General features: G+C 41.9%; 1 protein-coding gene across 1 annotated transcript in view; it reads left to right on the top strand.

The window, feature by feature from the left end:
* Positions 1-25914, top strand: part of LOC310989486 (voltage-dependent T-type calcium channel subunit alpha-1I-like) — a gene marked incomplete at both ends in the record, with an annotated part of 109736 nt that overhangs the window by 20575 nt on the left and 63247 nt on the right. Inside the window, 2 exons of the mRNA XM_083976557.1 lie at positions 18157-18302; positions 23729-23862. Coding sequence (XP_083832683.1) covers positions 18157-18302; positions 23729-23862 — 280 coding nt within the window. The remainder of the gene's footprint in view (positions 1-18156; positions 18303-23728; positions 23863-25914) is intronic.

Genomic DNA, 25914 nt, shown 5'->3' with positions numbered 1-25914 from the left:
TGTACAATCAAACACTATGTTGTACTACTATCATGCGGTATTCCCTTTGTGTTTTAAATAGATAAACATGGCTGTTTGTATGTGTGTTTTAAATTTTCACACACTATTTTCTCTACTAAATAGCAGGTAAAGGATGTCTGGTTGAAGACTGAGGAAAAAGGTTTCTCAAAATGTTTGTTTCCACATCCTTTACAGACAGATTATAAGGTCACAGAGTCACCCCTTCACACACAGTGAGAAAGAAAATAGAGAACAGAAAAACAAGGGCAAAGAAAACAAGGACAGGGAAATTAGAAATGATGTACTGCCTTTTGTTTATGTGTGCATCATTTCTCTTCCTCCTTGTCCTTCATCCTTTAATATTCAATTTGAAGATTTTACATCGGCTGCAGACACTTTTAGCAATAATGACTGAAAACCTGCACAGTAGCTTTCAAACTTAGATAAACTGAGGCACAACGCATAATGTATGAATGAGTGAATGAATAGTGGCTTTTCTTATCAGATCATGTTGGGGGATAAACAAACGTCTCACTTCTGCAGTTTCAAAGTTAAAGCTACTTTCATGTTACTGTATATTTCCCAGGACTGAGGAGCTTTATTCCATTCAGCTATGAAGGCGTTGTTCCTGTCAGTCATGATAGCTGTCAGTCACTCTGTATCCCAGAGCCAGCGTGCCTCGTGGCTTATACTTTGGGAGACGGAACTGACTGCTTTGTTTTGGGTTTTTTTTTTTTTTTTTTGAGGGAGGGGGGCTGGTGGAGAAAACTACTGCAAGAACGGCAGCAGAGAGAAAGCTGTCACAGCAGCTCTACTGAACCTGGGATGAAATTTAGGCCATCGAACCTCAGTGCTTTGGCATCAGCTAGAGTCCACAGTAGCCTCTGTTGGTTTACAATAAAGCATGTGGAGCACACAACTGTACATGCCAGCATTTGTGTGTGTGAGACTGTGATAGAGTACACTATTCTCAGGGGTTACTTATTTGAGAGGAAACTTAGATATTCAAGTGAAAAGCAATTAATTATCATACTTTTGTATACACATAGTTCATGCAGAGAAACCAACCTGCTGTTAAATCCCACCCTTTTTTTTGGCAAGTCATTCATCTCCGCCTCCGGGATGTGGCTTTGACAAAACATGTTTGCACATCTTGAACATCTTCTCAGAGCCAGTACGAGCTGTGCCAGACTGTCAAAGACAGAATCGTCCTCTGGACACATTTTGCATTATTTAATGGCAAGAGGAAACTCACTAAATCTGTAACATAGGCTCAAGGGCAAACTGAGGTTTATATGGTCACGATAAAAACAAAACTTAAAAGAGATTTAGTCAGTTTTGCTATTGCTACATAGTGAACATTAGCATTATCAGATATTTACTTGCCAGTCTAGAAGAAATATTCAGCTTCATCTATTGTACTTTCCAAGACCTGTTTCCAGCAGTGGAAAGCCGCACCAATGTCAACTCTTTCACGTCTTTTCCTCTTTTGATATTAGCATGCTAGCTGGGCTCAGCCTGTCCAGGAAGTCACTGTAGCCTCCAATCTGCGTTGAAGACATATAGTGCCATTTATTTTGACATACCTTTGGTTGGCATACCTTTACTATAATAAAAACTGTGGGGACTAAAGCTTAACATAACATCAGGGATCCATATCATTTTCTATTCTGGTCACAACTTGATTCAAGTTCACCTAAAACTTATGTGATACTACAAGAAGCTATTTATGCATCTGCAATACCCGCATGTAAAAAAAAAAACAGTAAACAAAGAATGGGTGAGAGACAAATAAAGACAGAGAGACCTTCACCTTTTCTGCTGGAAAATTAGCATGGCAAATGGCTGGATCACAGCCTATTAATAATTCTTTTTGTTCTTAGTGTCTCTTCTGCCTCTGTCTCACTGACTCTCACACTCCACTCCCACTCTGCGTCGCCTCATTCATCCGCCGTGCTACTCTCGGCTTGTTTGTTCCCCTTTCATGAAACACCTGTGAAGCTCTGGGATCCACTCGCCATGCCTGCAATTAGAGGCATACGCTCGGGGAGCCTGCAACCAATCATGAGGAAATCGATTGTCAGAGAGATAAAACGGTAAAGTGAAAAGTGACGAGAAAAATCTGAAAGTTCAAGTGTATCCCTGTGGTCTGAAGAGCAGGCAACCGCGCCCGTGTATGAATGAGAGAGCTCATGCAGACTTGCTCCGAAAGACTTTTTTAGTCAAAATACGTTTCCTACAATTACATTTCATCATGTGAGGTGTGGCACAATTGTGTGTAACGCATGTAAATATCAAAATCGGGTGAAATTTGCAAAGAAAAGAACAAGATGTCATATCCCGCCGCTATCAGCTGAACCCATCTCTCTTGTTTCCTTCTCTTACTGAGCCCTCAGTCCCCTTCCTCCCTCTGTAACAAGGGATCATGTCAGCCCATTAGACCCCTGTTGAAATATGGATGAAGAGATGAGAGAGAGATGAGGGCTTATAGTTCTCTTCTCAACCAGATCCCCCTCATCCCCGTCTCCTCCCTCTGATCTCTGTTATCCTCACTTCCCTCTGTCGGTTCAGAGAGTGATGAGGGTGTTGTTTGTGTACTACCCAGGGGGGGAAACCTGAAATTCAACATGGTTCACATATCGCATGCGTTCTCCCAAGGAAACATCTAATTAATTTCCTAACGTGCTGACTCCATACATGCATCCTCCCCCCCCGTTAAGATGTTCCTTTCTTTCATCAGACGTTGTAAATAAAGCGAGATCGCCCCGGCTCAGACTTGGATTATTTAATTACAATATCTTAGTTCTGGTTTGTCCAGTCCATCTTGAGTAATATGATGAAAATGTGCTGCAGGCAGTCAGTGAAAGAACACAGGCGAGTAAATTAATCACAGCTTTCAAAACTGAGAGCAGAGATTATGATACCATATGGGCAGATTTCCACACTGACTTGTGTCGCATTATGTGGCCCCCGAGGAGATGTGTAAGCGACAAGCTTCCCAGAAAGACTTTCCGCTACTCATCCAGAATCACTGCCGTGGCTGTGCTACTTGCATTGTTGTGAATAGAACAAATGGAAAAGGGGCTGATTTACATGTAAAGATGTTGGAACAGATGCAGGCGCAGCAGATCAACTGTTTGACTGGTCACTCCTCCGTTTGTATCATCTTCTATCAGGCTGTTTTCCGTCCTTTTTTTTGTTAATTGCATAGCGCAGGTAATTATAATGTGCAGAAAAGCAGGTGAACTTTCACCTCTTTTATCAAATGAGCCTCAAGAAAATCACTGTTTTGTGCAATGAGGCATCACTCTCCAAAAACAAATGTCAGGAGGTTTCTTACAATCAACAAAACACCTAAAGGCTACCTATTCAATTCAAATCAATTTTATTTGCATCGCACCAAATCATTATATGCATTACTGTAGCTCAGGGGCCTTTACAGGGTAAGATCAAGTCCTTGCTTTTTTATAGAGCGAAACCGCACAGTTCCCATAGAAAGCAAGCACTTTGTGACAGAGGAGGAAGAACTCCCTGTTAATTGAGAGAAACCTCCAAAAGGATCAGGCTCAGTGTGGCCGGACGTCTGCCTCAACCAGAGGAGAAAGAGGCAGGAGAGGAAGAGACTACAAATTGCAGTACATACAAAGGATTGTTAATTGTAATAGTGGAGATAATAACTGTCATACACATATAGGTGATGGTATCATATCTTGCTGTTAATCCTTAACTGTTATAACCCAAATTTTGTCATTTTCTCAGTGGCACAGTGGTTACACCCGCCTCTCAGCAAGAAGCTTCTGGGTTTGATTCCTGGGCCTGGGTCCTCCCTGGGTGGAGTATTCATGTTCTCCCCATGTCTGTGTGGGTTCACACCTGGTCTCCTCGCTTCCTCCTCCCACAGTCCAACACATTCACACTAGGTTGATTGCCCATAGGGTGTGAATGCGATTTTGGTGTGGACTGTTTGTCTCTATATGTGGTCCTGCAATAGACTGGGGACCTGTCCAGACCCTGCGGATAAGAGGAATCTATAGACAATGAATGGATGGATGGATTCAATATTTCATTCAACCTTTATTTTAACACAAGAATACATATTGTTGAGACAGAGACCTCATGTACAATGTAGCCGTCGAGCAAAAGATGAATTAAAAGGTGCTAGACAGAAGAAGCACAGATGTTGAGTTTCCATAACAGCACTATAAAATCAGAAATATGTCAAGAACAACAACAAATTATTATTATAATAAATATTATTATAATTATAATAAATAAATAAATGCAGACATAGTAGGAATAACAATGGTAGAGATAGCTTGTATTATGGGATGGGGTTTGGGAAACTGTAGCTTAATGCATAAATACTTCATCCATATAACTTCTGCTAGAACTGCTGAAAACCACAGTGAAGTTATTTACATCCTGAGGTGAGTTTCCTTTTCTTTTTTTTTATCCAGCCGCTGATTTGGGACAAAAGCTTCTAGTCAATCTGTGGCCGTGCTCCACATGCTGCGACCAAATTAGTCGAGCGCAGAGACCCACAGACGAAAAAAGGGGGTGAGAGGCGGTGGGAGATATGTGCCAAGCTCTAATAGGATTGTCAGTCCATTTAATGGCAACAATTGACCCGTTGGAAATGCTTTTTTCTTGTTTGCCCTCTCTCTCTCTCTCTCTCTCTCTCTCTCTCTCTCTCTGAGCGCTAATAGTGCTGAAGACAACCAAGTACTTTTTGGAGCAGACAATGTCCAGCTTTGCTCCTCTCTTGACATCCCCTCGCTTGTCCTATAGCGGCTGCAAGGAGGTGGGAACTCGGCGGAGAGATCACGGAGCAGATGGCGTCACCACATGCCACCAGTCGAGTTGCGATGAAGCACCAATAGGGGCCCCGATAGTTCTCGCATTTGGAGGCGCACACGATTGTCATTAGTGTTCCTTGATGAGCACTCACAGTGTAATGGCTGACTTTTAGTTGTTGTTTTTTTCTTTTTGTGGTTTTTACTAAGGCGATGTTTTTACTTATGACAAGAGATGAGAATAGATTACGGACAGAGAGAGGGGGGGCAGTTGGCTGAGAGCTGGTGAGGATGGTCGCTTGTCACATCAGAGTCTGACTGGTCACTGCAGATGTCAGCAGCATAGTCCTGTCATCGCGTCTCTTTCTCCTCCTCTCCCCCTCCTCACGCCCGTTTCCGATACTCTGACCTAATGGTTTTTGAGTACACTGCATGTGCTGCTATCCACTAACCCCCCAAAAAACTCTCTAGTCTTTATCTATTTCCCATCCCCTTCCCACCTTTCTATTTTTCCCCGTGCAATGCCTTTTTTCGCATTTTTTCACGCTCATTTTTACCGACTTCCTTTTTTCACCCCCGACTCGCCTCTGCACGCTCAGTTTATATTGGTCTCCTTCTGTCTGTCTTTCAGTTTCCTCCTTTCCGTCTCACTGAGTCATGTCGTTCTCTCTCTGTCTCTCTCTCTCTTCCTCACACGCACGCACACACACACACACACACAAGTGCAGAAAGTCAGAAAGTATTGGCTTATATTTCCCATGGTGTCTGCAATACATTCAGCTTCACTAGCGGCAGCAATGTACTGGAGCAAGGCACCTGCTGTGCTGAGCTGATATGAGAAGAACGACAGATACACAGCCGCACACAAGCACACACACACACACACACACACACACACACACACACCATGAGCCTTCAAAGGCTCAAATATGGATGGGAAATGTAATAACCCTCTGTCTGTGAATGCAGGCGCTGTACATAACTAGAAACTTACACAATTACAAACTACATAGTCCTGTGTTTTCACATTTACCCACATATAAATGTGTTGTCTAATACACGAGTATTGACACACACAGTTTGCGTTGTCTCGGTGGCTGGAGGCAACCCGTCTGCTCCCGTTGCCTTGGTTACAGGCCATACTGTAGGCTTGTCTTGAGAGGTGCTCCAGGTCTCTGCCTGCCATGTCAGGCTGTGTGGTTGGCAGTGTGTGTCCGTCTGTCTCTGTCTCTTTCTGTTGTTGCCATATGTGCGTCTGCGTGCGCATCTGTGCACTCGAGTATAAGGGATTGCCGTTATCAAATTACGCAGCAGTTTCTTGGATTGTGTAATGAGACCACTCCATTATGTGCAGCTTTCAAGAGGATGCTGAAATTGTCTTACAGGCAGGAATGCTGTTGAAAGTGTTTATCATTTGTAAGACTAAATTGGGGCCAGATTTTTGTGCACAGCACTTGGAGCTATTGAAAACAATGAATATTTGCAGCCTTTCCCAATCTCCAATCAGACCAGTGTTGTCAGTGGACCATTCACAGAAAATGATAAAGAACATACATCTCCCCTCCTTTGTTGTCCTATATTGACCGCCATCAATGCCAAGATTAAACCAAACTTTGTGTTCCACTTTTATATTTAAATTGACAAACACACACACACACACACACACAGCTTACATGTCTCCATAATGCTGAGCACGGGCTGACACGGCATTGTGTGCGCTGTTTTACTGCAGAGTGAGCAGCCCACTGATGCTTTCATTTATCTTTTAGGAATTTATACTGAATACTAATCTTCACAAGTCCTTGTGTGAGAGGTGGAACTCAGATAAATTACATTACAGAGAACACTGATCAAAGTAAATTGACTTGATTAACTTTCTTAAGTTTTATCTTGTTTTGAAGACTTGGGTAATTTAATGAAATGCAAACTTAAGTTGATAAAGGCAGAATCTAATAAAAAAAACTGCCTTGATTAAACTTTTCGTCACAACTCTGCACTTAGTCGTTCTTTCATCGTATCATTCATTTATTTTTGTGCCAGACAAAAAAAATCAACAACCCAGAAGTGACTCTAATCATTAATGTCTTCAGGTATAGCACTCGCGCTCTATCGTGAGTAATGGCATTGACTGGCTTTTCATTCAGTTTTAACAGCTAGAGGGTCTAAAGGAGTAATGAGAGAAACCACTTTAAACCAGTGTTAAACCAACCAAAAGAGGAGAGTCTATCAAGTTACACAGATGCTTGGCTCTATGCTATTATTCACATAATGTGCCAGTGTAAATGCTCACACAATGAAATCAAGCGACTTTTTAGCAAAACGTTTGAATTGGTTCACTCCTCCTTTACCTTTATTGTGTAAATTTCTCCCCTCATTTTTCAATATTCAATAATACAACAGTTTTTATCATGTACTGTAATTTGTGACTCCAAGTGCTAATAGTTAAAAAGCTGTTTCCGCTGTGTGATGTGACAGGTGTCAGGCTGTTGGCAGTGCACTTGTCAGCTTTGATTGCTCCATACTGAAAAGGGAGTGTATTGTTTGATCTTAGCAATTATGGCAATCACACCAAAAATGCCTCTTAATTTTAGTTTTTTTTAATGTTACATTCAGTAAGAGTCATGCCATGCACTCTGCACCCTGTTATGTTGTATGACACTACATGGCACTACATTTATAATGTGCATACAGTATCTACTATTATTTTAATAGCATTGAAAGGCAAATACTGTATGTATTTCTTCAACATTTTAGCCATAGCATGACACACTCTTTTCAAAAAAGCCCTTATATTTTGAGGAAGGTCTTATCTTAAACACTGCCAACATTGTTATTGAGCAAAGACGGATTTTAGTGCCGCGGAAATATGCAAAAACATAATCCCTCAAATTTGAAATAGTGTTGTGGATGGGAGGGGCGAGTATATTCTTATAACACAACATATTCTGGAGCTGGAAAAGTGAAAGTTACATTTGCTGAGACAAGCATTGCTGCACTTATAGAACATACTGTATAAGAGTCTGCTTGAGGCTTTTAAGGCGCTGGTTTACTTGTTACACTAGGTTTTCCATCGCGTGTGTGTGTGTGTTCCTTTGGCTGGAGAGCTTTTGCTCCTCTCCTGTAGAGGCGAAGGCTTTGTTGAGAACATTATGAACGCTTTGGCATCGCCTTCCGTCATTATTAAAGGTTAACTCGAGGTACTTGCACAGCTGGTTGCATAGATAGTGAGAGGTCGGCACATTTTAATTGGCCCACAAGTTTCTCAGTTGTATTTTAGCAAATGACTATTCACGCTATGAAAAGGTGAAATCCGGAGTGTATGAAACATGAAATGATAGAGATCAGGCATATTGGGGAATATTAGAGTGGGTGGATATTATGAGAGGATGGACAGAGAAGCCTTGGTGGACCAACGGAAAATGAGGCCAGACAGAGCAAAGCTATATGAGCCACCCAAAGAGACTCATTGATCAGTTTTCCCACAAGGTATGAGGGAAATTAGGCGGGATGAGAAGAGGTATAATGCGAGCAAGGGTAGGTAGATGGGGAGATCCCTGGCAGCACGCCACACTCCTTTATCGTGGAGAGAGGGACAGGGAGACGGGGACTGACAGGGCGAGAAGCAAGGGCACAGTGCAGCAGTTACAGAGTCAAAACAAAAATGTGACTGTCCGATGCCAAGGACGGCGCAGAGACACGCTCTGCATCGGCTCCAACACGGATTCACCTGGACGTCACTCAGTCACACTGACGGATCCCTTCCTCCGGCAGCTGGGACCTTTCTCTCCGTGTCACGCTCAACAGCTGACACCGTGACACACGCCACAACTGTGCATCTTCCTCAAGACAGAGAAGCCGAAAACACAACCAACTAGATGGGACAGCGGTTGTCACAAAATTGGCATTGCAGGCAGCAGGGTGTGTGTTTGTGTGTGTGTGTGTGTGTTGGTAAGGATAGGAACACTGCTCTAGTTTACTAGGACTAAACATGCGTGTGTGTGTGTGTGTATGTGCAACAGTGTGTGACCTATCGTGGTGTGTTCTCACTGGGAGAGGAGACAGTGCCACAATATCATTTTGATTCACTCTGAATGAGACTGATCCTGAGGGTTTTCACAAGAAGTCACACACGCATGCACACACACATACACTTACACATATGGACGCACACACGCACGTGCGGGCGCTAAGGAGACGAGCTCTGTCGAAAATCCTCATTGTAAAGTACAGAGATCTCATTCAGTCATGAGTCATCCTGTTCTTAACAAACACACAGACACACAGTTGTTGATTTGGCGCATCCATTTAATAGAGTCAGTCCTACATTTTCCATGGATTACATAAATGCCCCCCCCCCCCCCCCCCCCCCCAACCACCTACCACACACACACACATGCACGCACGCACACACACACACTCCTTTTGCTATTTTACAGAAGCGAAAAGAATCATACCGAAATAGATTTTGGTTCTTAAATTATTTACACAAATAGGGAGCCAATTTTTTGTTTTGCAGTCGACTTGTGATGGTTCTCATCCTCCGGCTCAGTCTATGTGGAGCAGTCATCATTACACGTGACGGAAAAAAGAAAGGAATAGAAGCTGAGACTGAAAGAACTGTAAGTTAGAAGTCCTTAACTTAACCGACTAGCAGTCGGTATGCGTAGTCAGCTGCTTCTGGATGTCTGCTGAAATGGAGCCAATAATGTTTGTGCTTTATGCTGTGCACTGTGCTATGTCTTATGATAATATTTAGTGAACTATTACCAAGAAATTATGTAATTTCTGATTAAGATCTTAGTTACTTGTATTATTAGCTACCACATATTAAGGCTACACCATTTACCAGGGCCGTTGACAGGAATTCTGGGCCCCCTTAAAGAATATTAAAGTGGACCCCTACCCCCTAACTTATCCAGTTTTTTTTTCTTAGACTACGTATGTATTATCATTTATTATTTAGCCTACTTTGTTTTGATGCTAATGCAGCATTACTATGAGTATTAGTCAGGTCTTATGCAGAATAAATCAGTCATAAAAAGATTAGACTGGGGTTTTTTGTGGGCCCCACTGGGCGCTGGGCCCCTAGAATTATCATCACCTTTCTCCCCTATACAACGGCACTGCCATTTACTCATGTACTGTATACAGTAGCTGGCCATGTCAGCCCAATGAGCCGGGAACTTAAAGGGGGCAAAACAAGCAAAATTGGGGTGCAAAGGTTAAATACTAAGCACATTATACTAAATCTCAGTTCTAAGACGTCTCCTGTAAAATGTTTCTGTGCTGCATTCAGCAGGGACTGCAGTTTGTGTTTGGACAAAATAAATAAATAAAAAAGCACTCAGGTAATAAATTGGTTTTTGCACCGGAGCCCTCAATTTTTACATTTTAATGATTGGAATAATTTGTTTATTTTCTGAGGATGTTTTCCAAGTGAAGGTGTGGAAAATAAGGTCAAAGTGGGGCTCCTCAGCTCTCACTACTTGCATGCATCGCAGACGCAGATACGTAAGTAGATGAAAAGAGAAATCAGTGACTCAAGGGGAAGATCCTTAAATGTTTTGTTGCAGAGGGAAACGGAGAGCTTGATAAAGTTGAAAAGCCACAAATAGGAAAGAAAGAGGAGGGCAAGTGTCTGACCAAATCTGCATTGATGCGGAGGGACAGGCATAAAGAGATAGAGGTAGAGGTAGAGAGGAGGAAGAGGGAAAAGATGAAAAGAGGAGACCCTGTCCGCATCCTAAGAAGATTAGACAAACAGGAGTGTAGAGAGGAGGGAAGAGGCAGAGAGAGAGAGAGAGAGAGAGAAAAGGAAGCTTATTTTAACAGTAAATATGCCACTAGAAATCCCTCTAAAAGAACAATCAAATTAAATACCAAATCTCTGTAACAGCACGACTGGCCTTCCTTTCTCCTCAAAGCATCCTTAGTGTCAGATTCGGTTAGCATCCTCCCGACATGACTGGGGAGTGACATGACCCTCCATCAGCTAGCGCTCTGGAATCAGCTGTGCGTGAGTCAGCCGCCTGCTGCTGCTTCCCCCTGCGGAGGGAAGGGTTTGGGGGTCAGTATGACAGAGAAACTGAACTCAAACCAGCACTGATTCACTTCACATGTCAGCGCAGACGGCGTTAACACGGTTTTTGTTTTGTTGTCTTTGATGGGTTGGAGGTGAGTGAGGAGTCCATTGGGGGAGCGAGGGGAAGGAGGAGGGCAGGCAGTGTTTTGAATGTAACGTTCTAAACGTGCACCGTTCAACTGCGAAAGCATCTGTCAATTGCGTTCATAGCTAAGTCTCAAACACATTTTCCGCCACACTTTGGGGTCATGCGTGTTTATCTATTCTCTCTCTTTTCTTCTTTCTCTCAGCCTGTCTGTGTCACTCCTTTCTCTATGAGTTCACGCCGTGCCTCTGTTCTTGGCTCTCTGCTTTGCTAAGACAGAACCTCAGGGCAGGTTCTCTAGTTGTACAACAGCAGGGCTTTACACACACTCAGGCACACAGGTTTACACACACACACACACACACACACACACATACGCACAATGGCCTGATTGATTTTCCATTGCCTGTTGAGGCATAATGTGTCCCAAAGTGTTTGCGTTTGTTTTTGCTTGGAGGGCAAAACTGTCCATCGTTTGTGCTATCGCACCTGGGAATGAATGAAAGGCTGAGATAGAAGGAGAAGGTAGGAGAGGTGACACCTGGGAAATTGAAATGGTACTGAGGTAAAAGAGTCACAGAAAAAAAGAAAGAAAGAAAAAACACTAACCCAAAGGGGGTAAGGCCCTCATTTCAAAGAAGAGGGTTTGTGCTTAGATAAGGAAAATAAGAGAAGGCAGAGAGACTTAATAAAAGTATTTTCTCCACTCATCACTGTGACATTATTTCTCCCCATTTCACTGCCTTACCCTCAGAGAGCAGTGCTAAAGAGATGGCAGTCACAGTGGAGAGACATACAGATTAATAGAGAGTACAGACCCTCTGTGTGTGCAGGAGAGAGACATAGAATAACAAAGATGTTTGCAACCACATAATCCCTGAATGAAAGGAAATTTTAAATGTTTGTGTGTGTGTGTGTGTATTGCACAGGCATCGACCTTCTTAAAAGTACACTTTAAGATTTCTTTAGAAGATACATGAGCTGCAGAAAATCACTTCAAATAACTTTGGTTTTGATTTTTTTCTCCTCATGACTTGGGTTGAGTTATAAATTAAGTGTGTCTTAGCACATGGCAGGTTCAGCGAGAGGTTACCCACAAGGATGTCATACAGCTGACAGTGAACTGTCTCCTCAATGTTGTTATTATTATATAGTTGTAGTGGGATTCAGTGGCATTTCATCCCTCTTTTTTAATTTTGAAAGGAACTCAGTGTAACACTTAAAAATAAATACTATACGAACAAAGCATTAGTTAATCAATATTAAATACTTAAATTCATTATTTATAGTGCATTCTTTCATACAAATTGGTATGTAATTTATAAACACATCCATTCATTCAGAAATTGTATTTAATAGGATAAAACATAAATGTTTGACTCAATTAATATGGACATGTATAATATGGTTTATAATTAGGATTATATTTTCATTCGTATATGTACATTCATGCTGCAGTTATAGTATAGCATAATAGATTATGAATTAACTAATGTTTCGAAGTGTCTAGTTATTTAAAAACGTAACAATACTTAGAGATCTCATGACATTTAAAGTGTTTGTACATGTACTGTATGTAACATTCAGAAAACCCTTGTTATTGATCACATGATTAGCTGTTGGGAAACTGCAGTCTGTATGACTGTATGGATGTATGGAAAGGTCACCATGCAGGAGCAGCAGTCAGACCTGCTGGATGTTTGACAATGACTCAAATAGTGTGTAGATAGGTCTGGCCTGGCAGGACTGTAGTTTGACCAACTAACATGTGTTTTTGTAATAGGATTCATAAAGTATAAAATCATTTACAGCTGATGTTACTCATGTTTTCCCCAGTGTTGTTTTCTATCCGTTGTTATTTTTCTTGTGCTTACACGTTAATACAAGTTCATGCCGACATCCGTCTTGTGCTGGGAGCCAGTCGATTGCTGATGTTAATGGAGTCCATTTCTGATCTAACGTTAGCCAGTGTTGCACACTATTAGCGCTGTCGGGGAGCGGAGGGAGTCAGAGAGGCAAGGCACTCGGGATCGCACATAAACATCAATTCTTGGGATTTTGCCAGAGAGTGTGTCCTTTGCACAAAGAACAACCCACAGGCTGTTCCAGGCGACTGAGGAAATCAGTGGAAGCTCTCATTATAGATACACTACAATCCATTCACACATTGGCAGTAAAAAAGTAATACAGGTTATCGCTTCATATTATTTCGTATAGTACATTTAAGTAAAAAACATCAGTCATTTCTTAAATGTTGAATTGAATTGAACGGATGAACAGACTGAAATTATCTTTTATGGGGATTTTACCAAAGTTTATATTTATTTTCAAAAAAACATTTGTTTGTTTTTTACTTTTTAATTTTAATCTTAATCTTTTAAGATGAACGGGTTGTAAATCAAACATTATTCTTGCGAAAATAAAGGCTTAAGCTTTCATTGGCACTGTTTTGAATTTGGTAATATCTTTCTCTACCCATTGTACCTTTCATCTTTTCAAATAAACATGAAAAAGTTGTTCTATCCCTTGGCGCACTGAGGCTTCAGCATCTCTGAGGCTGTTTTTGTGACTCACACAGCCATGCAACAGAAATAGCTTGGAAAACTAGTAAAACTAATTCTGATCTTCCTTTTCATTGATAAATTGTTCACAGGCTATGTTGCAGCTGCCTGACCTCTTGGCTTGCATGATGTGTAGCGTACATGCAGTATGAGTGAGTCAGATACTGTAAGCATAGACTGATCCTGATAGTGATATGAATGTCTGCTTCTCTACTTATTCATAGTTTGGTGCAGAGCCATAAATTCACAGTATTTTTGAACATGGTGATGATTGATTTTTCCCATTTTGAAATTCAAAATTGTTGTAGAAAAAAACCCTGCGGTCGTGTGAGGACAAACCTTTTTAAAACAATCAAAGTCATATCAAAATTTGTATTTATTATTGTTATTTATTATTATTATTATTGGATAATAGAATAGAAACCATAATTAAGTTGTTGACTAGCAAAATAACTGTTGTGCTGACTGTACACTCTTATTTTTTAGAAGTACTAATTAGGGAACATGTGTTTAAACTCATGACAGGGTTCACACAGTGGGAACGTCTGCATTTGTTTGAAACCACGGCCGTGTTTGGAGCTTGTAACGCCGTATTATGTAATAATGACGCATTATGTAATAATGTAATAAATCTTCACGTCATTATGTAATAACGCCGCATTTTGTAATAATCTGCCGCATTTTGTAATAAAAATCTTGAACGCAATATGTAATAAACTTTGCCGCATTTTGTAATAAGTTGTTACATTTTGCATCACTTATTACATATTGCGGGTGTTACACTTTTTTATGAAAAAAATGTAATAATTTGGTGCATTATGTAATAAACCACCAAAATGGATGTCTTAATTAGAAAAAAAAGACATTAGGACCATCAGAATAACACTGACTTTAAGCATACCAGCATGCATGAATCATAAATATGAATTAATTTCTAAAACCAGTAGGACGGTCAAATCTAACTATCTATCTATCTATCCCACCGCTCCGCTCTGGGTGCTCCCTGAGGGGCACGCCACCAGATGCGCTTTTCTCCGTGCCGCTCGGCAGGCGCCTCGGCCCCTCAGATGTGTGTGTGTGTGGGTATGTGTATCATGTGTAGCCCGTATGTGTGTGTCGCCTGTGTGAATGTGTGTGTTAAATCTCGCTCGCGCTCTGTTAAGATGAATAAACAAATCGCTGCAGAGCACGAGCCTGGCACAGCCTGGATCAGCTGGGCAAATTTTGATAAAATGTTAAATCTGGTGAAAATCAGAGGCAAAATCACTTCCAGCATCATCAGCCCGATGAAATCCCACAGCTCGACCCCCCCCAGCTCGCCCCAGCTGCGGCTCCGGGGGCGGCGATCCCAGCCGCCCCTGCCGCTGCTGGAGCAGAGCTGGACCCGGCCTGGAGCTCCAGTCGGACCGTGGTCCATGTCATCCCTCCACAGACGAACATGACCCGGGCGTATTATTGTCGGTGGACAAGGGGGGAGGGAGAGACGCGGAGCGGTTACCATCCGCGTGGGACCCGCTGTCGGAGGAGACCGCTCTGGTTACATGCTGCTATTCAGACATGCCGCTATTTCGACATTGACTTCTAATTGTCGGAATAGCGGCATTAACATTATTTTTTAAGCGTCCCACTATTCCGACATTTTTTTTTTCATTGTCGGAGTAGCGGCACTTTACTATTTTTCAAACATTCCGCTTTTCCGACATTGATTGATTACGTTATAGTCAGACGTGTCCTTCTGATTTATTTTTATTTTTTCATCTGAGACACTGTTTCTCATACACAAATACATTGGCCTATTAGAGAAGAAAAAACAAACCCTCCAAGTTTAAAAACACACCGGCGGCAGCGCACACTGATCTGCAGCTACTGAGACTGTTATTATTCAGTCACCTGAGTTTATCCTGCTGCTTTACATTGTTTTAACATAGGTAAAAGAAGAAAAAAAAGATTGTCTGGAATAAAGGGGCAGATTACATAAGAGTATTCTTTTTTCTGCTCCCTTTTGTTGAGATTTGGGAGGTTTTTGCCTGATTTATTGCCCGATGCCATGTATCTCGCTTTCTTTCCCCCTCCCTCCGCCCGTTGTCTTCGTTGTCACTTTGTTGTCGCTCCACAGAGCGCACATGGCTAATTAATATGCACGTGCTGACCATATATGGTTGTGTAGGCATTCCGGGGACGGAGGTGTGTTCACGTGCGCAACTGCGCACCATTCTTGGATCCAGTTATCAAAGTTGAGGTGCAGAGTTGTGCACGCACAGTTTGATAGATCTGAAAAAGGTGTAAATATGTTGGGTGTCTTTTCGCCGTAGGCCTAAGCAAAACATTTAGTAGCAGCAGTTTTACACTGCTAACTTACAGTTTTGATAAATGAGGCCCCAGGCCATAAGCCCAGAGCCCAGACGCTCACAGCTGCAGCTCCGCGGCTCATCCGCGGCGCTGTCCGTGGTGCTGAAGGTGACAGGTTAACTTGACAAACAAACTGCAGCATAGTTCTGTTTGTTTATCATATGTGTCAGTTTTGTTTGCGACTTGATAGTTTAGTTGTTGAGATTAAGAACATCACTCCCTCATCAAACCGGTGATAGACATGCTGAAAAGAAAAGAGAGAGAGAGACGCGCCTGGGTATCGCAGATGTAAAAAAAAAAAAAAAAAAAAGACGTGTCGGAATAGCGGTATCAAAAAGTGTCGGACTACCGGCATGTCTAGATAGAGGGATGTCGTAATAGCGGGATGTCTAAATAGTGACATGTCGGAATAGCGGGATGTCTGAATAGCGGGCGGACCCCGACCGCTCTGCTCAGCGGGGAGGAGGAGCAGCGTGTATTATTGTTAATGTTTTTTTCTAATTAAGACATCCATTTTGGTGGTTTATTACATAATGCACCAAATTATTACATTTTTTTCATAAAAAAGTGTAACACCCGCAATATGTAATAAGTGATGCAAAATGTAACAACTTATTACAAAATGCGGCAAAGTTTATTACATATTGCGTTCAAGATTTTTATTACAAAATGCGGCAGATTATTACAAAATGCGGCGTTATTACATAATGACGTGAAGATTTATTACATTATTACATAATGCGTCATTATTACATAATACGGCGTTACAGAGCTGTTTACCGATTTTACAAGTTTATTAACTCTGTACTGGGACGTTATATTCATGTTAGCGCCACTGTGTCCTGTTAACACTACACATGCTGTGTGCGCGTGTCACAAGTGATCACACCCAGACTCAGTCATTACTGCAGCGGTCGTGGGTTCTCGAACTGCTTGTCATCTACTCTCTCTCCTCCCAGCTCTCCTGTCACTCTCTCACTGTCCCCATGGAATTTACACACACACACACACACACACACACACACACACACACACACACACACACACACACACACACACACACACACACACACACACACACACACACACACACACACACACACACACACACACTTTTTGGCAGACATTAACACAGGTTGAAGTCATTTGCAAAGGGTCCTGTAAGTATCAGAGATTCAGGAACATACAGTAACTGAGTAACACCGTGAAACATGCTGCATTCAAATCTTATTAATCAAGCAGGGCCGTTGTACAGTATAGGGGAGAAAGGTGATGATAATTATTGGGGCCCAGTACCCAGTGGGGCCCACAAAAAACCCCAGTCTAATCTTTGTATGACTGATTTATTCTGCATAAGACCCTGACTAATACTCATAGTAATGCTGCATTAGCATCAAAACAAAGTAGGCTAAATAAAAAATGATAATACATATGTAGTCTAAGAAAAAAAACTGGAAAAGTTAGGGGGTAGGGGCCCACTTTAGTATTCTTTCAGGGGCCCAGAATTCCTAGCAACGGCCCTGTTATCAAGTAAATGTTAAGACCACAGAATACAGTAAGTTGAGTTGAGTTTAAAGGTGTTTTACAGTGCAGTTACTTTACCCAAATCCTGTCTTTAATGTTACCTTGAATGCCAACTGTAAACACTATGTCAGGCACCTGCTTTTCAACGACTGTTATCGGTCTTAAAGTTAAAGCACTGCTCCATGTGCCATCAGAATTTTAAGATCTTTTTTTTTCCAGAGTGAAGGCAGGGTGAGGAAAATGATAGATGGGTGAAAGTGAAGGAAAATCCAGGGCCACCAGAGTGGAGATGTTTCTGTCTTCACAACTGATTTTAAGATTTAAAGAAGAAAGATAAAGGTGGAAAAGAGATACAAAAAAAGATAAAGAAAAGAAACGATTCAGTGCCAACGCAGGAGCTGATCCCCAGGAGTGATGCAGAGACACGCTGAGACTGAAGTGTTGAACTAAACTAATTCAAAGGGAATGATTGAAAAATTATTTAGTACTTAAACAGTTTATTTTATTTTTTTACATCAGTTTAAAACAATACAGCAAAATTGACAGGTGTCCGTTTCGATAAAATGAGTATGAGTCAAATCCCTTTGGGTTTAAACATAGTGTGGGTTCAGTTTTATTCCAAACATTGATGTAAAGTGAAAACCATGCTAATTGTGTTTGGTTTAATCCAGATGTGTTCATCAGCGGAGGTAAACTCAGGTCTCTGTGGCTCTTTTTGAAACACATACAGTGTTTGTTGTATAGCTGTGTATTTCTTCTCAGCTGCATTGCTCCTTAACCCCGATCCTGTTTCTACGTGGTTCGAGAGGATTAGCATCATGGTGATCCTGCTCAACTGTGTGACACTGGGCATGTACCAGCCCTGTGAGAACATCGACTGCACCTCAGACCGCTGCCAGATACTGCAGGTAAGTGTGTGTCGGTGCACGCGCGCGCGCGTGTGTGTGTGTGTGTGTGTGTGTGTGTGTGTGTGTGTGCAACAACATGTCAGTGCACTGATGAAAAGATAGGACAGAATGATCAATTATATGACACAAACTCAGAGCGGCTCACCACTCTTCTTGTCACTGTTCCTCAAGCTGCGATGCAGGCGCACTGCGGCTCCATTATATCCCTCCTGGAAGGTTTATATTTCCTCCTGCTCTCTGAACAGGGAATTGAGACTAAGTTTGTTTTAATACAGTCTAGCAGAGCCACATGTGATGTTCCCACTTGATGATGAGAATGCATTTGACAGGTGCCAGCAGATTAAACTGTGGTCATGATGGCCACTGAAGCTTCACCCACAGGCTCTTTATGCTAATTTAGCTGCAATTTGTGATTTAAATCACCGACTCTGGTTATGTGTCGATGAAGAATTTCATTTTGAATTCATTCAATATTCCTCCCTTCCCCATAGCTGTCCCCAGACAATTAGCTCTATACTGTATCTGCGCATAGGTGTGATATTTCTCATTATCAAAGCTTTCATATAAGAGGAAACAGTGCACCTTGTTTAGAAGGTGACAAAATCTTCTCAGGTCCATCTTTTCAAATTTCACCAGCTGCTTGTGGAGTTGATTGATCCAAAGGTGTTATTACCATAACAAGTTGAGCTCTTTTTACAATCTGCGCCTATACATATAATAGTAAACATTACCAATTTTTTTTTGCCAAATTGCTAATGTTTTCCCTTTGTTTCTGTTTGTAAGCCGTGTTGGGCTGATGTGGGTTATGTGTTGCTGACTGGGTGATTTGCCAACTGGCCGAGGACGTGGTGTGTACCTCTGGGATTGTAATTATTTTTCATTGAAGGAAAATTTGGCAGGCTCAATTCCAGGTGTGACAAGAATGACCTAATTCTGCCTCCCACGCTTTTTGTTTGTGATTTGTTTAATGTCCGCTGACATTGAAAGTCCGACTCTACGGCTACCTACCTGCATGGGAGGTTTCTGTCGCTATAGTTTTTTTCCTCATGTGCTGTCGCTGTGTTGACTCACTGTGCTGCTGTATCTCACTTGCCTACAGCACATTAGGGTGGATTATAATATCAAATAAATCCCCTTAGACCAAACTATAATAGGTTTATTTATCTCAGATTTTCTCTTGACTGTGCAGAGATTTCAAAAAAGGACTCGGTGCTCTTAAAAAAAACTGTGTGACATGTCTTCTTCGTCTCTGTCTCTCATCCTACCTTCTTTTCCAGCACCATCTTCCTCCTCCCTATGTTCCTGTTCTCCAATCCTACACATTCTCTCTCTCTTTCTCTCTCTCTTTCCCTTCCTCCACTCTTTGTCTCTCTAACAAGCATATTGTCTCCCCAGGTAGTGTGAGGGGTCCTGTTCTGGTGGTTGCTAATGGTAACAGGAGGGATTTTGCTGACAGGGCTTAGATAGTTAGAGTGGCCCTCACATGCCTCCCTGGCCCTCTTTGAAATACAGAACCCCCGCCTCACTTCCTGGAGCAAAAAGAGACGCAGTAATAACCACAAACAATGTATACATCCACTGCAGGATCAGCTCAGATGGCTGTCAAGGAATCTTGCAGGAGTTAAATTGGGATTTGGAGCCCTGGACCTCAGGGATTAAAAGCCTAGGGGTGCAGGGGACTTGGGTCCATGTGGTAGACCATGATTTGCTACACCTTGGTCAATAATTTAAAATACAATCAAAGTTAAACTTACTGCCAGAAGCTGCGGTTTAGGATGGAAATTGTACCTAAGGCAGTGAAGGTCCTCTCCAGTCGGCCCCAATTTACTTCCTGTCTGTATTTGCATAGTCATTTCTTGCAAATGGAAAGTTGTTATTCTACCTGAACTGGACTCGGATGGGATGGGACTTATTATACCTTTAAATCAGGAGCTGTTCAAGCCTCTTAACAGAGCTTCAGAAAACTCACTGACACTTTGTAGAAAGACTCTGTCAGGTATTTCTTCTGTCGTATTTGTCTCTCACTGGGAAATGAACATTTGTCCTCGCGCTGCCTTCAGTTTGATACACTGATTAATCACGTCAGTCAGTGGTTCCACAAGTAGAGGAGGAGGCACATGCATTATTTTATTTTAAATGGTACCATTACAATCCTGATGGCCTACTTACCACGTCCTCTCCTCCTGCCAAATAAGCAGCACGGTGACAGCATATGAAGTAGTTTCCACCACAGCTCCTATTTCAAATCATGAAAGGGCCCATCACAAGACGGCCTCAACCTCTTTACAAATCATGTTGACGATGAAACCTGATAGGCTGACTGAAGAGCAAGCTGGCGGTGGTGACAAATAACAATGATGAATTCATTCCCCTTTCAGTCAGCGCAGAGCGCAACAGGGATCCGACTGGTGCAGCCAATGTCGGATTACATGTGAAGCGTGCAGCCTGCATTATTTATCAAAACATCATTTAAACAGCATGTGAGACTGATCGTCTCACGGTTCCCTTTGCCCGCTGCCAGCACTGTATGCTGGCTGTGTGTGAACTCATGCTTGTGTGTGTGTGTGTGTGTGTGTGTGTGTGTGTGTGTGTGTGTGTGTGTGTGTGTGTCTGTATGTCTCCTTCAAATACAGTACATTACAGCACAGGGTCATGTCCACACATGCGCACTTTAGAAAAAAAAAAACCCACAAATCACAGTTTTATACATTTACAGTTTTTCCTCACACCGTCACAAGTGCACAAATTTGCTTTCTGCTGTTAAAGATTCAATCCCTACAGATAACAAATGGTGTGGAACATCCATCTCTTTACTCAAGCTATTTCTGAACAAAAAAGGTGCTAGTGCATGAATAAATCCCCAAAATTTCACACACCATTTGTCTCATTGAATGTGGTCTATAGATGAAAGCAGCATCCCACAATTGTTCATCAGTGCTCCTCTCTAGCTGACGTTTATTACTCCTGGTTGCCCCAAACGCACCACATATCAGTGTTTTCTAGCCTGCTGTGGGTTATTGTTGAGTCTCTAGTTTGACATTTAACTTTTGCCTGAAACCCGAAAAAGGTAATAACCTTAAAGCACTTGTGGAGAATTGTTTTCCCATTGCAGTATGTGTATTGGTTGGTGGTATGTGATTTGTGTGAGTGCACAGACTCTTATTGTCAGGGCATAGTTACTGTGTTTTAGCAGCTTAGAGCACCATTCAGCTCGAGAGTCCTAGTGAAAACCTGCTTCTTATTTATCTGTGAATTCAGTTGCTTGAACCAGTTATATTTGAATTAGGGCTATCAATCTACTGGAATATTTAATTGTGATCAATTGCATGGGTGTCCATGGTCATAGTGTCCATTTAATTTGTTCAAATTGTACCTTAAATTTGTATTTTTTAGGTGTTTAATGATGGACAGATATGCTTGCATCATGCAAATGTAAGTTCATTATACATTAACCGAAAACAACGACAGATATTGTCCAGAAACACTCAAATGCCTCACTGTATTTGGCATTAAAAAAAACATGATGGTGCCATCTGGATGTTAACGAGAGATGGTTTATCTTGTGAATGCGAGCTGATTCATTCATTATTCAGCCTTGGTGGACACTAAAATCATAAGTCAATTCTACTGTGAAACAAATGCAAGAGAACCATGAGCCTCAGCGTCCATGTAGCTGACAGACCGAATCCCTACAACCGGCTAATGTGAATAACTCGAGGGTGGCGCTTCTTGTGGTCATTAGCTCCCTCTCCAGACGGCTGACTCAGGAGGTGAGTTTTCATGCACCACCAACATGTCGACCTGAGTTAGAGTAGTTTACACCGATTACGTACAGGCTCTTCTTCTGGCTCGCTGTCGACCAAACAAATGTCCAACGGGGCATTTGTGGTCATATGTCAGACTACATACATCTTGGTGTAACACTGACAACTGATTAAAACTATGGCTGAAGTAACAGAACAGACTCTTAACTGTGTGTCCAAAAAATAGCTGTGTTAAAAGGAATCTGTGTTTATTGTGTTAACTTTGACAACTCTAGTTGAATGCCATGGCATGTTTGCCTTATAATACATTGTAGCCTTGAGACTTTAACAGGGCTTTAACCTCTACCACATATTGTTTGAAAAGTAATTTACATGGGTGAACATTCTTTCATTCGTTTCATACTTGCTCCACTCGGAGATATGACAGTATCCAATTTGGAAGAGTGAAGCACCATGTTAGTGCAGGGATATCACACTGGTTGACAGTTTTAGAGCAAAGAACCCTTGTCATCATCAAAAAGCCAAATTATGACCAACGACTTATTAATCAGCAGCCATAGCTTCATTTTGAATTTCCAGACCTTGAAAGTCTCTGTGTCAAGAGGAAGCAGCTTGAGTTATATGTGGTAGGAATCCGTAACAAGGCGAGCGAACGCAGTCATACAGCCTAGGGCAAAGCACTGGGAAAGAGTTTTGTTCCCAAAATACAATTGGAGGTTTAGCTAGTGATCTGAACATAATAACGCAAGCAGGACATGGCAGAGATTTTGGCTTATATGACTCTCTCTTCATTTATCTCTCACTGTCTCGTCTCTCTCCATCTTTTTGTTTTCTCTGAGGTTTGACCTGGATCTATCTTACCTTCTTTTTTTTCTTTTCTTTTCTTTTTTTTTTACAGTATCTGTTCACGTCTTACTTCTCCTTTGATTCAACTGCTGAATTGTGGGTCGGTTCACATTGAACACCGTGTGGTTTTGTGTGGTGTTACTTTGGCAAAGTTACAAATAATGTGGCTGTGCACAAGGAGACATTTGCTTGTTTTAAGCCTTTCATATCACAACAGCAAACTTCACGCAGGCACACACACAAGCACACAAATTGGCCTTGAACTCCACATGTCCTTATGATGGTGTGCTTTTAACAGCAAACTTCACTTGTTTCCTGTAAAATGTTGGAAAATAACTAATTTGCTAATTAATTTAACATGTGAAAGACTGTCTTTTTAAATATGAAAAATAGTTCAATGATTGGTTAAAGGTGTTTGAATGGATACAGGTTTTATAATACATTCAAGGTCAGACTCAAAAGTTGGCTTTAGATTTGAGAAGCTTGCGTGTGTGCTTCAGGCCGTCTCTCAGTGTGTGCTGCGGTGCGGTACAGTACGTAATAGTTTTTTTCCTTTATCTAAAGCCCTACTGTTAACAACTAAATAGTTTTATTTTTTGTCAAGGCAACATGTTTTCAGCAGAGATTACAAGTTCTTCTCATTCACTAAGAAACTGAGTTGGGTGGAAAAATATGCAACATCTTGAGCCTACTAATTTCATGAGCACACGAGAGAGAACAGATGTCTGGCTCATGTGTTTCAAGCAAAAATATATCAAATGCATCTTCTTTTGCTCACACTTTCTTGCATCTTTATCTCCCTCTGTCTTCCTGCAGGCATTTGATGCTTTCATCTACATCTTCTTTGCATTGGAGATGGTGGTCAAGATGGTGGCTCTTGGGATATTTGGCCAACGCTGTTACCTGGGGGACACCTGGAACAGGCTGGACTTCTTCATCGTCATGGCTGGGTAAGCTACGTTACCAATGTGAATCAGGCAAAGCTTCTATGTCATAAGCTTCAGGGAAGTTTGTCAAAATGAAGGCGTGGGGGTAAAATAAGTGAACATTTTACTTTGTGCCATCATAAACTAAAGTTTGTCACTGAATTGGTTAACTTTTGGTTAGAGTTGCACACTGGCAGGGCTCCATGCCAGTTCCGGTTCCCAAACCCAATTTTGAACCAGCCAGCATGTTCAGGCCGAAAAAATAACAGGTTCCTAACCTGAAAAGTCGATTCTCAAGGGAACCAAGAAATAGTTGGTTCTTCCCTGCGAACTGTGACATCATCAGTGGGCGTGTGATATTCTAGGCTGCGTCGTCAGAAAGCACCAAGGTTCTGAGACTTCAGAACGGAGCCAGAGCCAGAACCAGAACCGTGTCCGTCTGAAAGACCCTTTGAGTTCTGTATGTGAACTTTTCTATAATGAGTTGTTTTTTTACCTGCTCTGAAACAATCTGAAGCATATCATCGACGACTATTCGTGCATTGGTTTTCTAACCTCCAAAACGCTGTCAAGTGCTGTTAAATGCAACATGATTTTCATTCACTCCGGACATTTTAACATTTTCTCCTTGCGAGTCTGGGCGGTGCTGGTGATGCAGGATGACAGGTCACGAAAACTGTCTAATGTATGAGTAACCTGTCAGTCCATGCAACATGTTTGTAACATGTTTCAAGGTTGGAGAACATGAGTGTGAACACTAAACAGGCTAGAAGTGAAAAGCTGGGGGAAGTGAGCTACAGAAGAGAATAACACATTGTCACTCACATTCTTAATCCGCTAATTTGCATTCATACAATACAAATCTACAAGAAAGTTCATACAATACAAATCTAGGCCTTTGCTGTTCACACAGTTGTTTATGGGGTGACTCTTGCATATGTGGCTAATCTGCCAAGTAAATAGTTTGGTAGACAGACGGGTTTGTGAGAGACACTGTCAACTTACAACAACATTTGTAACACATGCCCACAAAAGCTTTCACATCTATATAGACACACACATGCACACATTCACACACGATGGATGGATGCAAACAAAAGCAAAGCACACCTGCTCCAACACCTGCTGTGAACAAAGTGAAATGAGAGGCTCAGACGTGGGTGATAAAAAAAAGTGTGTGTGTGTGTGTGTGTGTGTGAGACTGTGTGTGAGAGAGATGGATAGGGAGAGTGGCTGGTATAATAGCATACAAAGAAAGGTAGAGCAACAGACTTGCCAGAGTAGGTGCTGGGACATTTATCTTCATTTGAGCTGAAGCAGTTTATACCCAGTGGAAGCTCATAGTCTGTGTGTGTGCGGGCATGTGTGTGTGTGTGAAACACAGAATCTCACACAGAGATTACAGTCTGTCGGCTTCTGCATTTAGAGTTTGTTTAATCTGTGTATGTGCGCAATCTGTGCTTGTGTAGGCATTTGTGTGAACGCCTCGGTCTTCCTTTTCCTCCTGGCAGCATCCATTAGATTAGCGTCGAGGCTAATTGCAGAGGGCAGTGCCAGCCTTGCCAGGCCAAATCACAGCCGACAGTCTGCTATAAGCTCCATGTCTCTTACCCACGGGCACCGCGTTGCTCTCTCACCTTCCTCCGCCCTCCCTCTCTCTTTCTTTTCTTTTCCGCACGCTCGAATGAGCAGGCTGTGAAAGGGGGCTTCGTTCCTCTGCTCCATAACGCTGCCACACACATAAAGTGCCTAGCTGTCTGGAGTTTATATGCTGTATATATTTTATTTTCTCCAAATCCACTGCACTGAGGCTTATCTCCTGGTATCTGCCGCAGTAAACGGAAAAATCGCAGGACATCCCCTTGTGTTTGTCCATTGCGCTTCTTGATCCAGCCATGAATCCAGTCTTGCCTTTCATATTTATTCTAATGCATGCCTACGACAGCTGGAAAAATCTACCAGGTCCAAAAAAAATGATAAAAGAGTTTCTGCTGCTGAGAAAGACCAACTGAAGTTTATATCAAAATTAATGAGAATATCTCTCCTCAACCTGGCTGACATACCTGAAACATCTTT

The sequence above is a fragment of the Trachurus trachurus genome (genome assembly GCF_905171665.1).
Source record: "Trachurus trachurus genome assembly, chromosome: 8".
Taxonomy (NCBI): domain Eukaryota; kingdom Metazoa; phylum Chordata; class Actinopteri; order Carangiformes; family Carangidae; genus Trachurus; species Trachurus trachurus.
The sequence above is the reverse complement of the archived record's forward strand: the minus strand, read 5'-3'. Positions and strand labels throughout refer to the sequence as shown.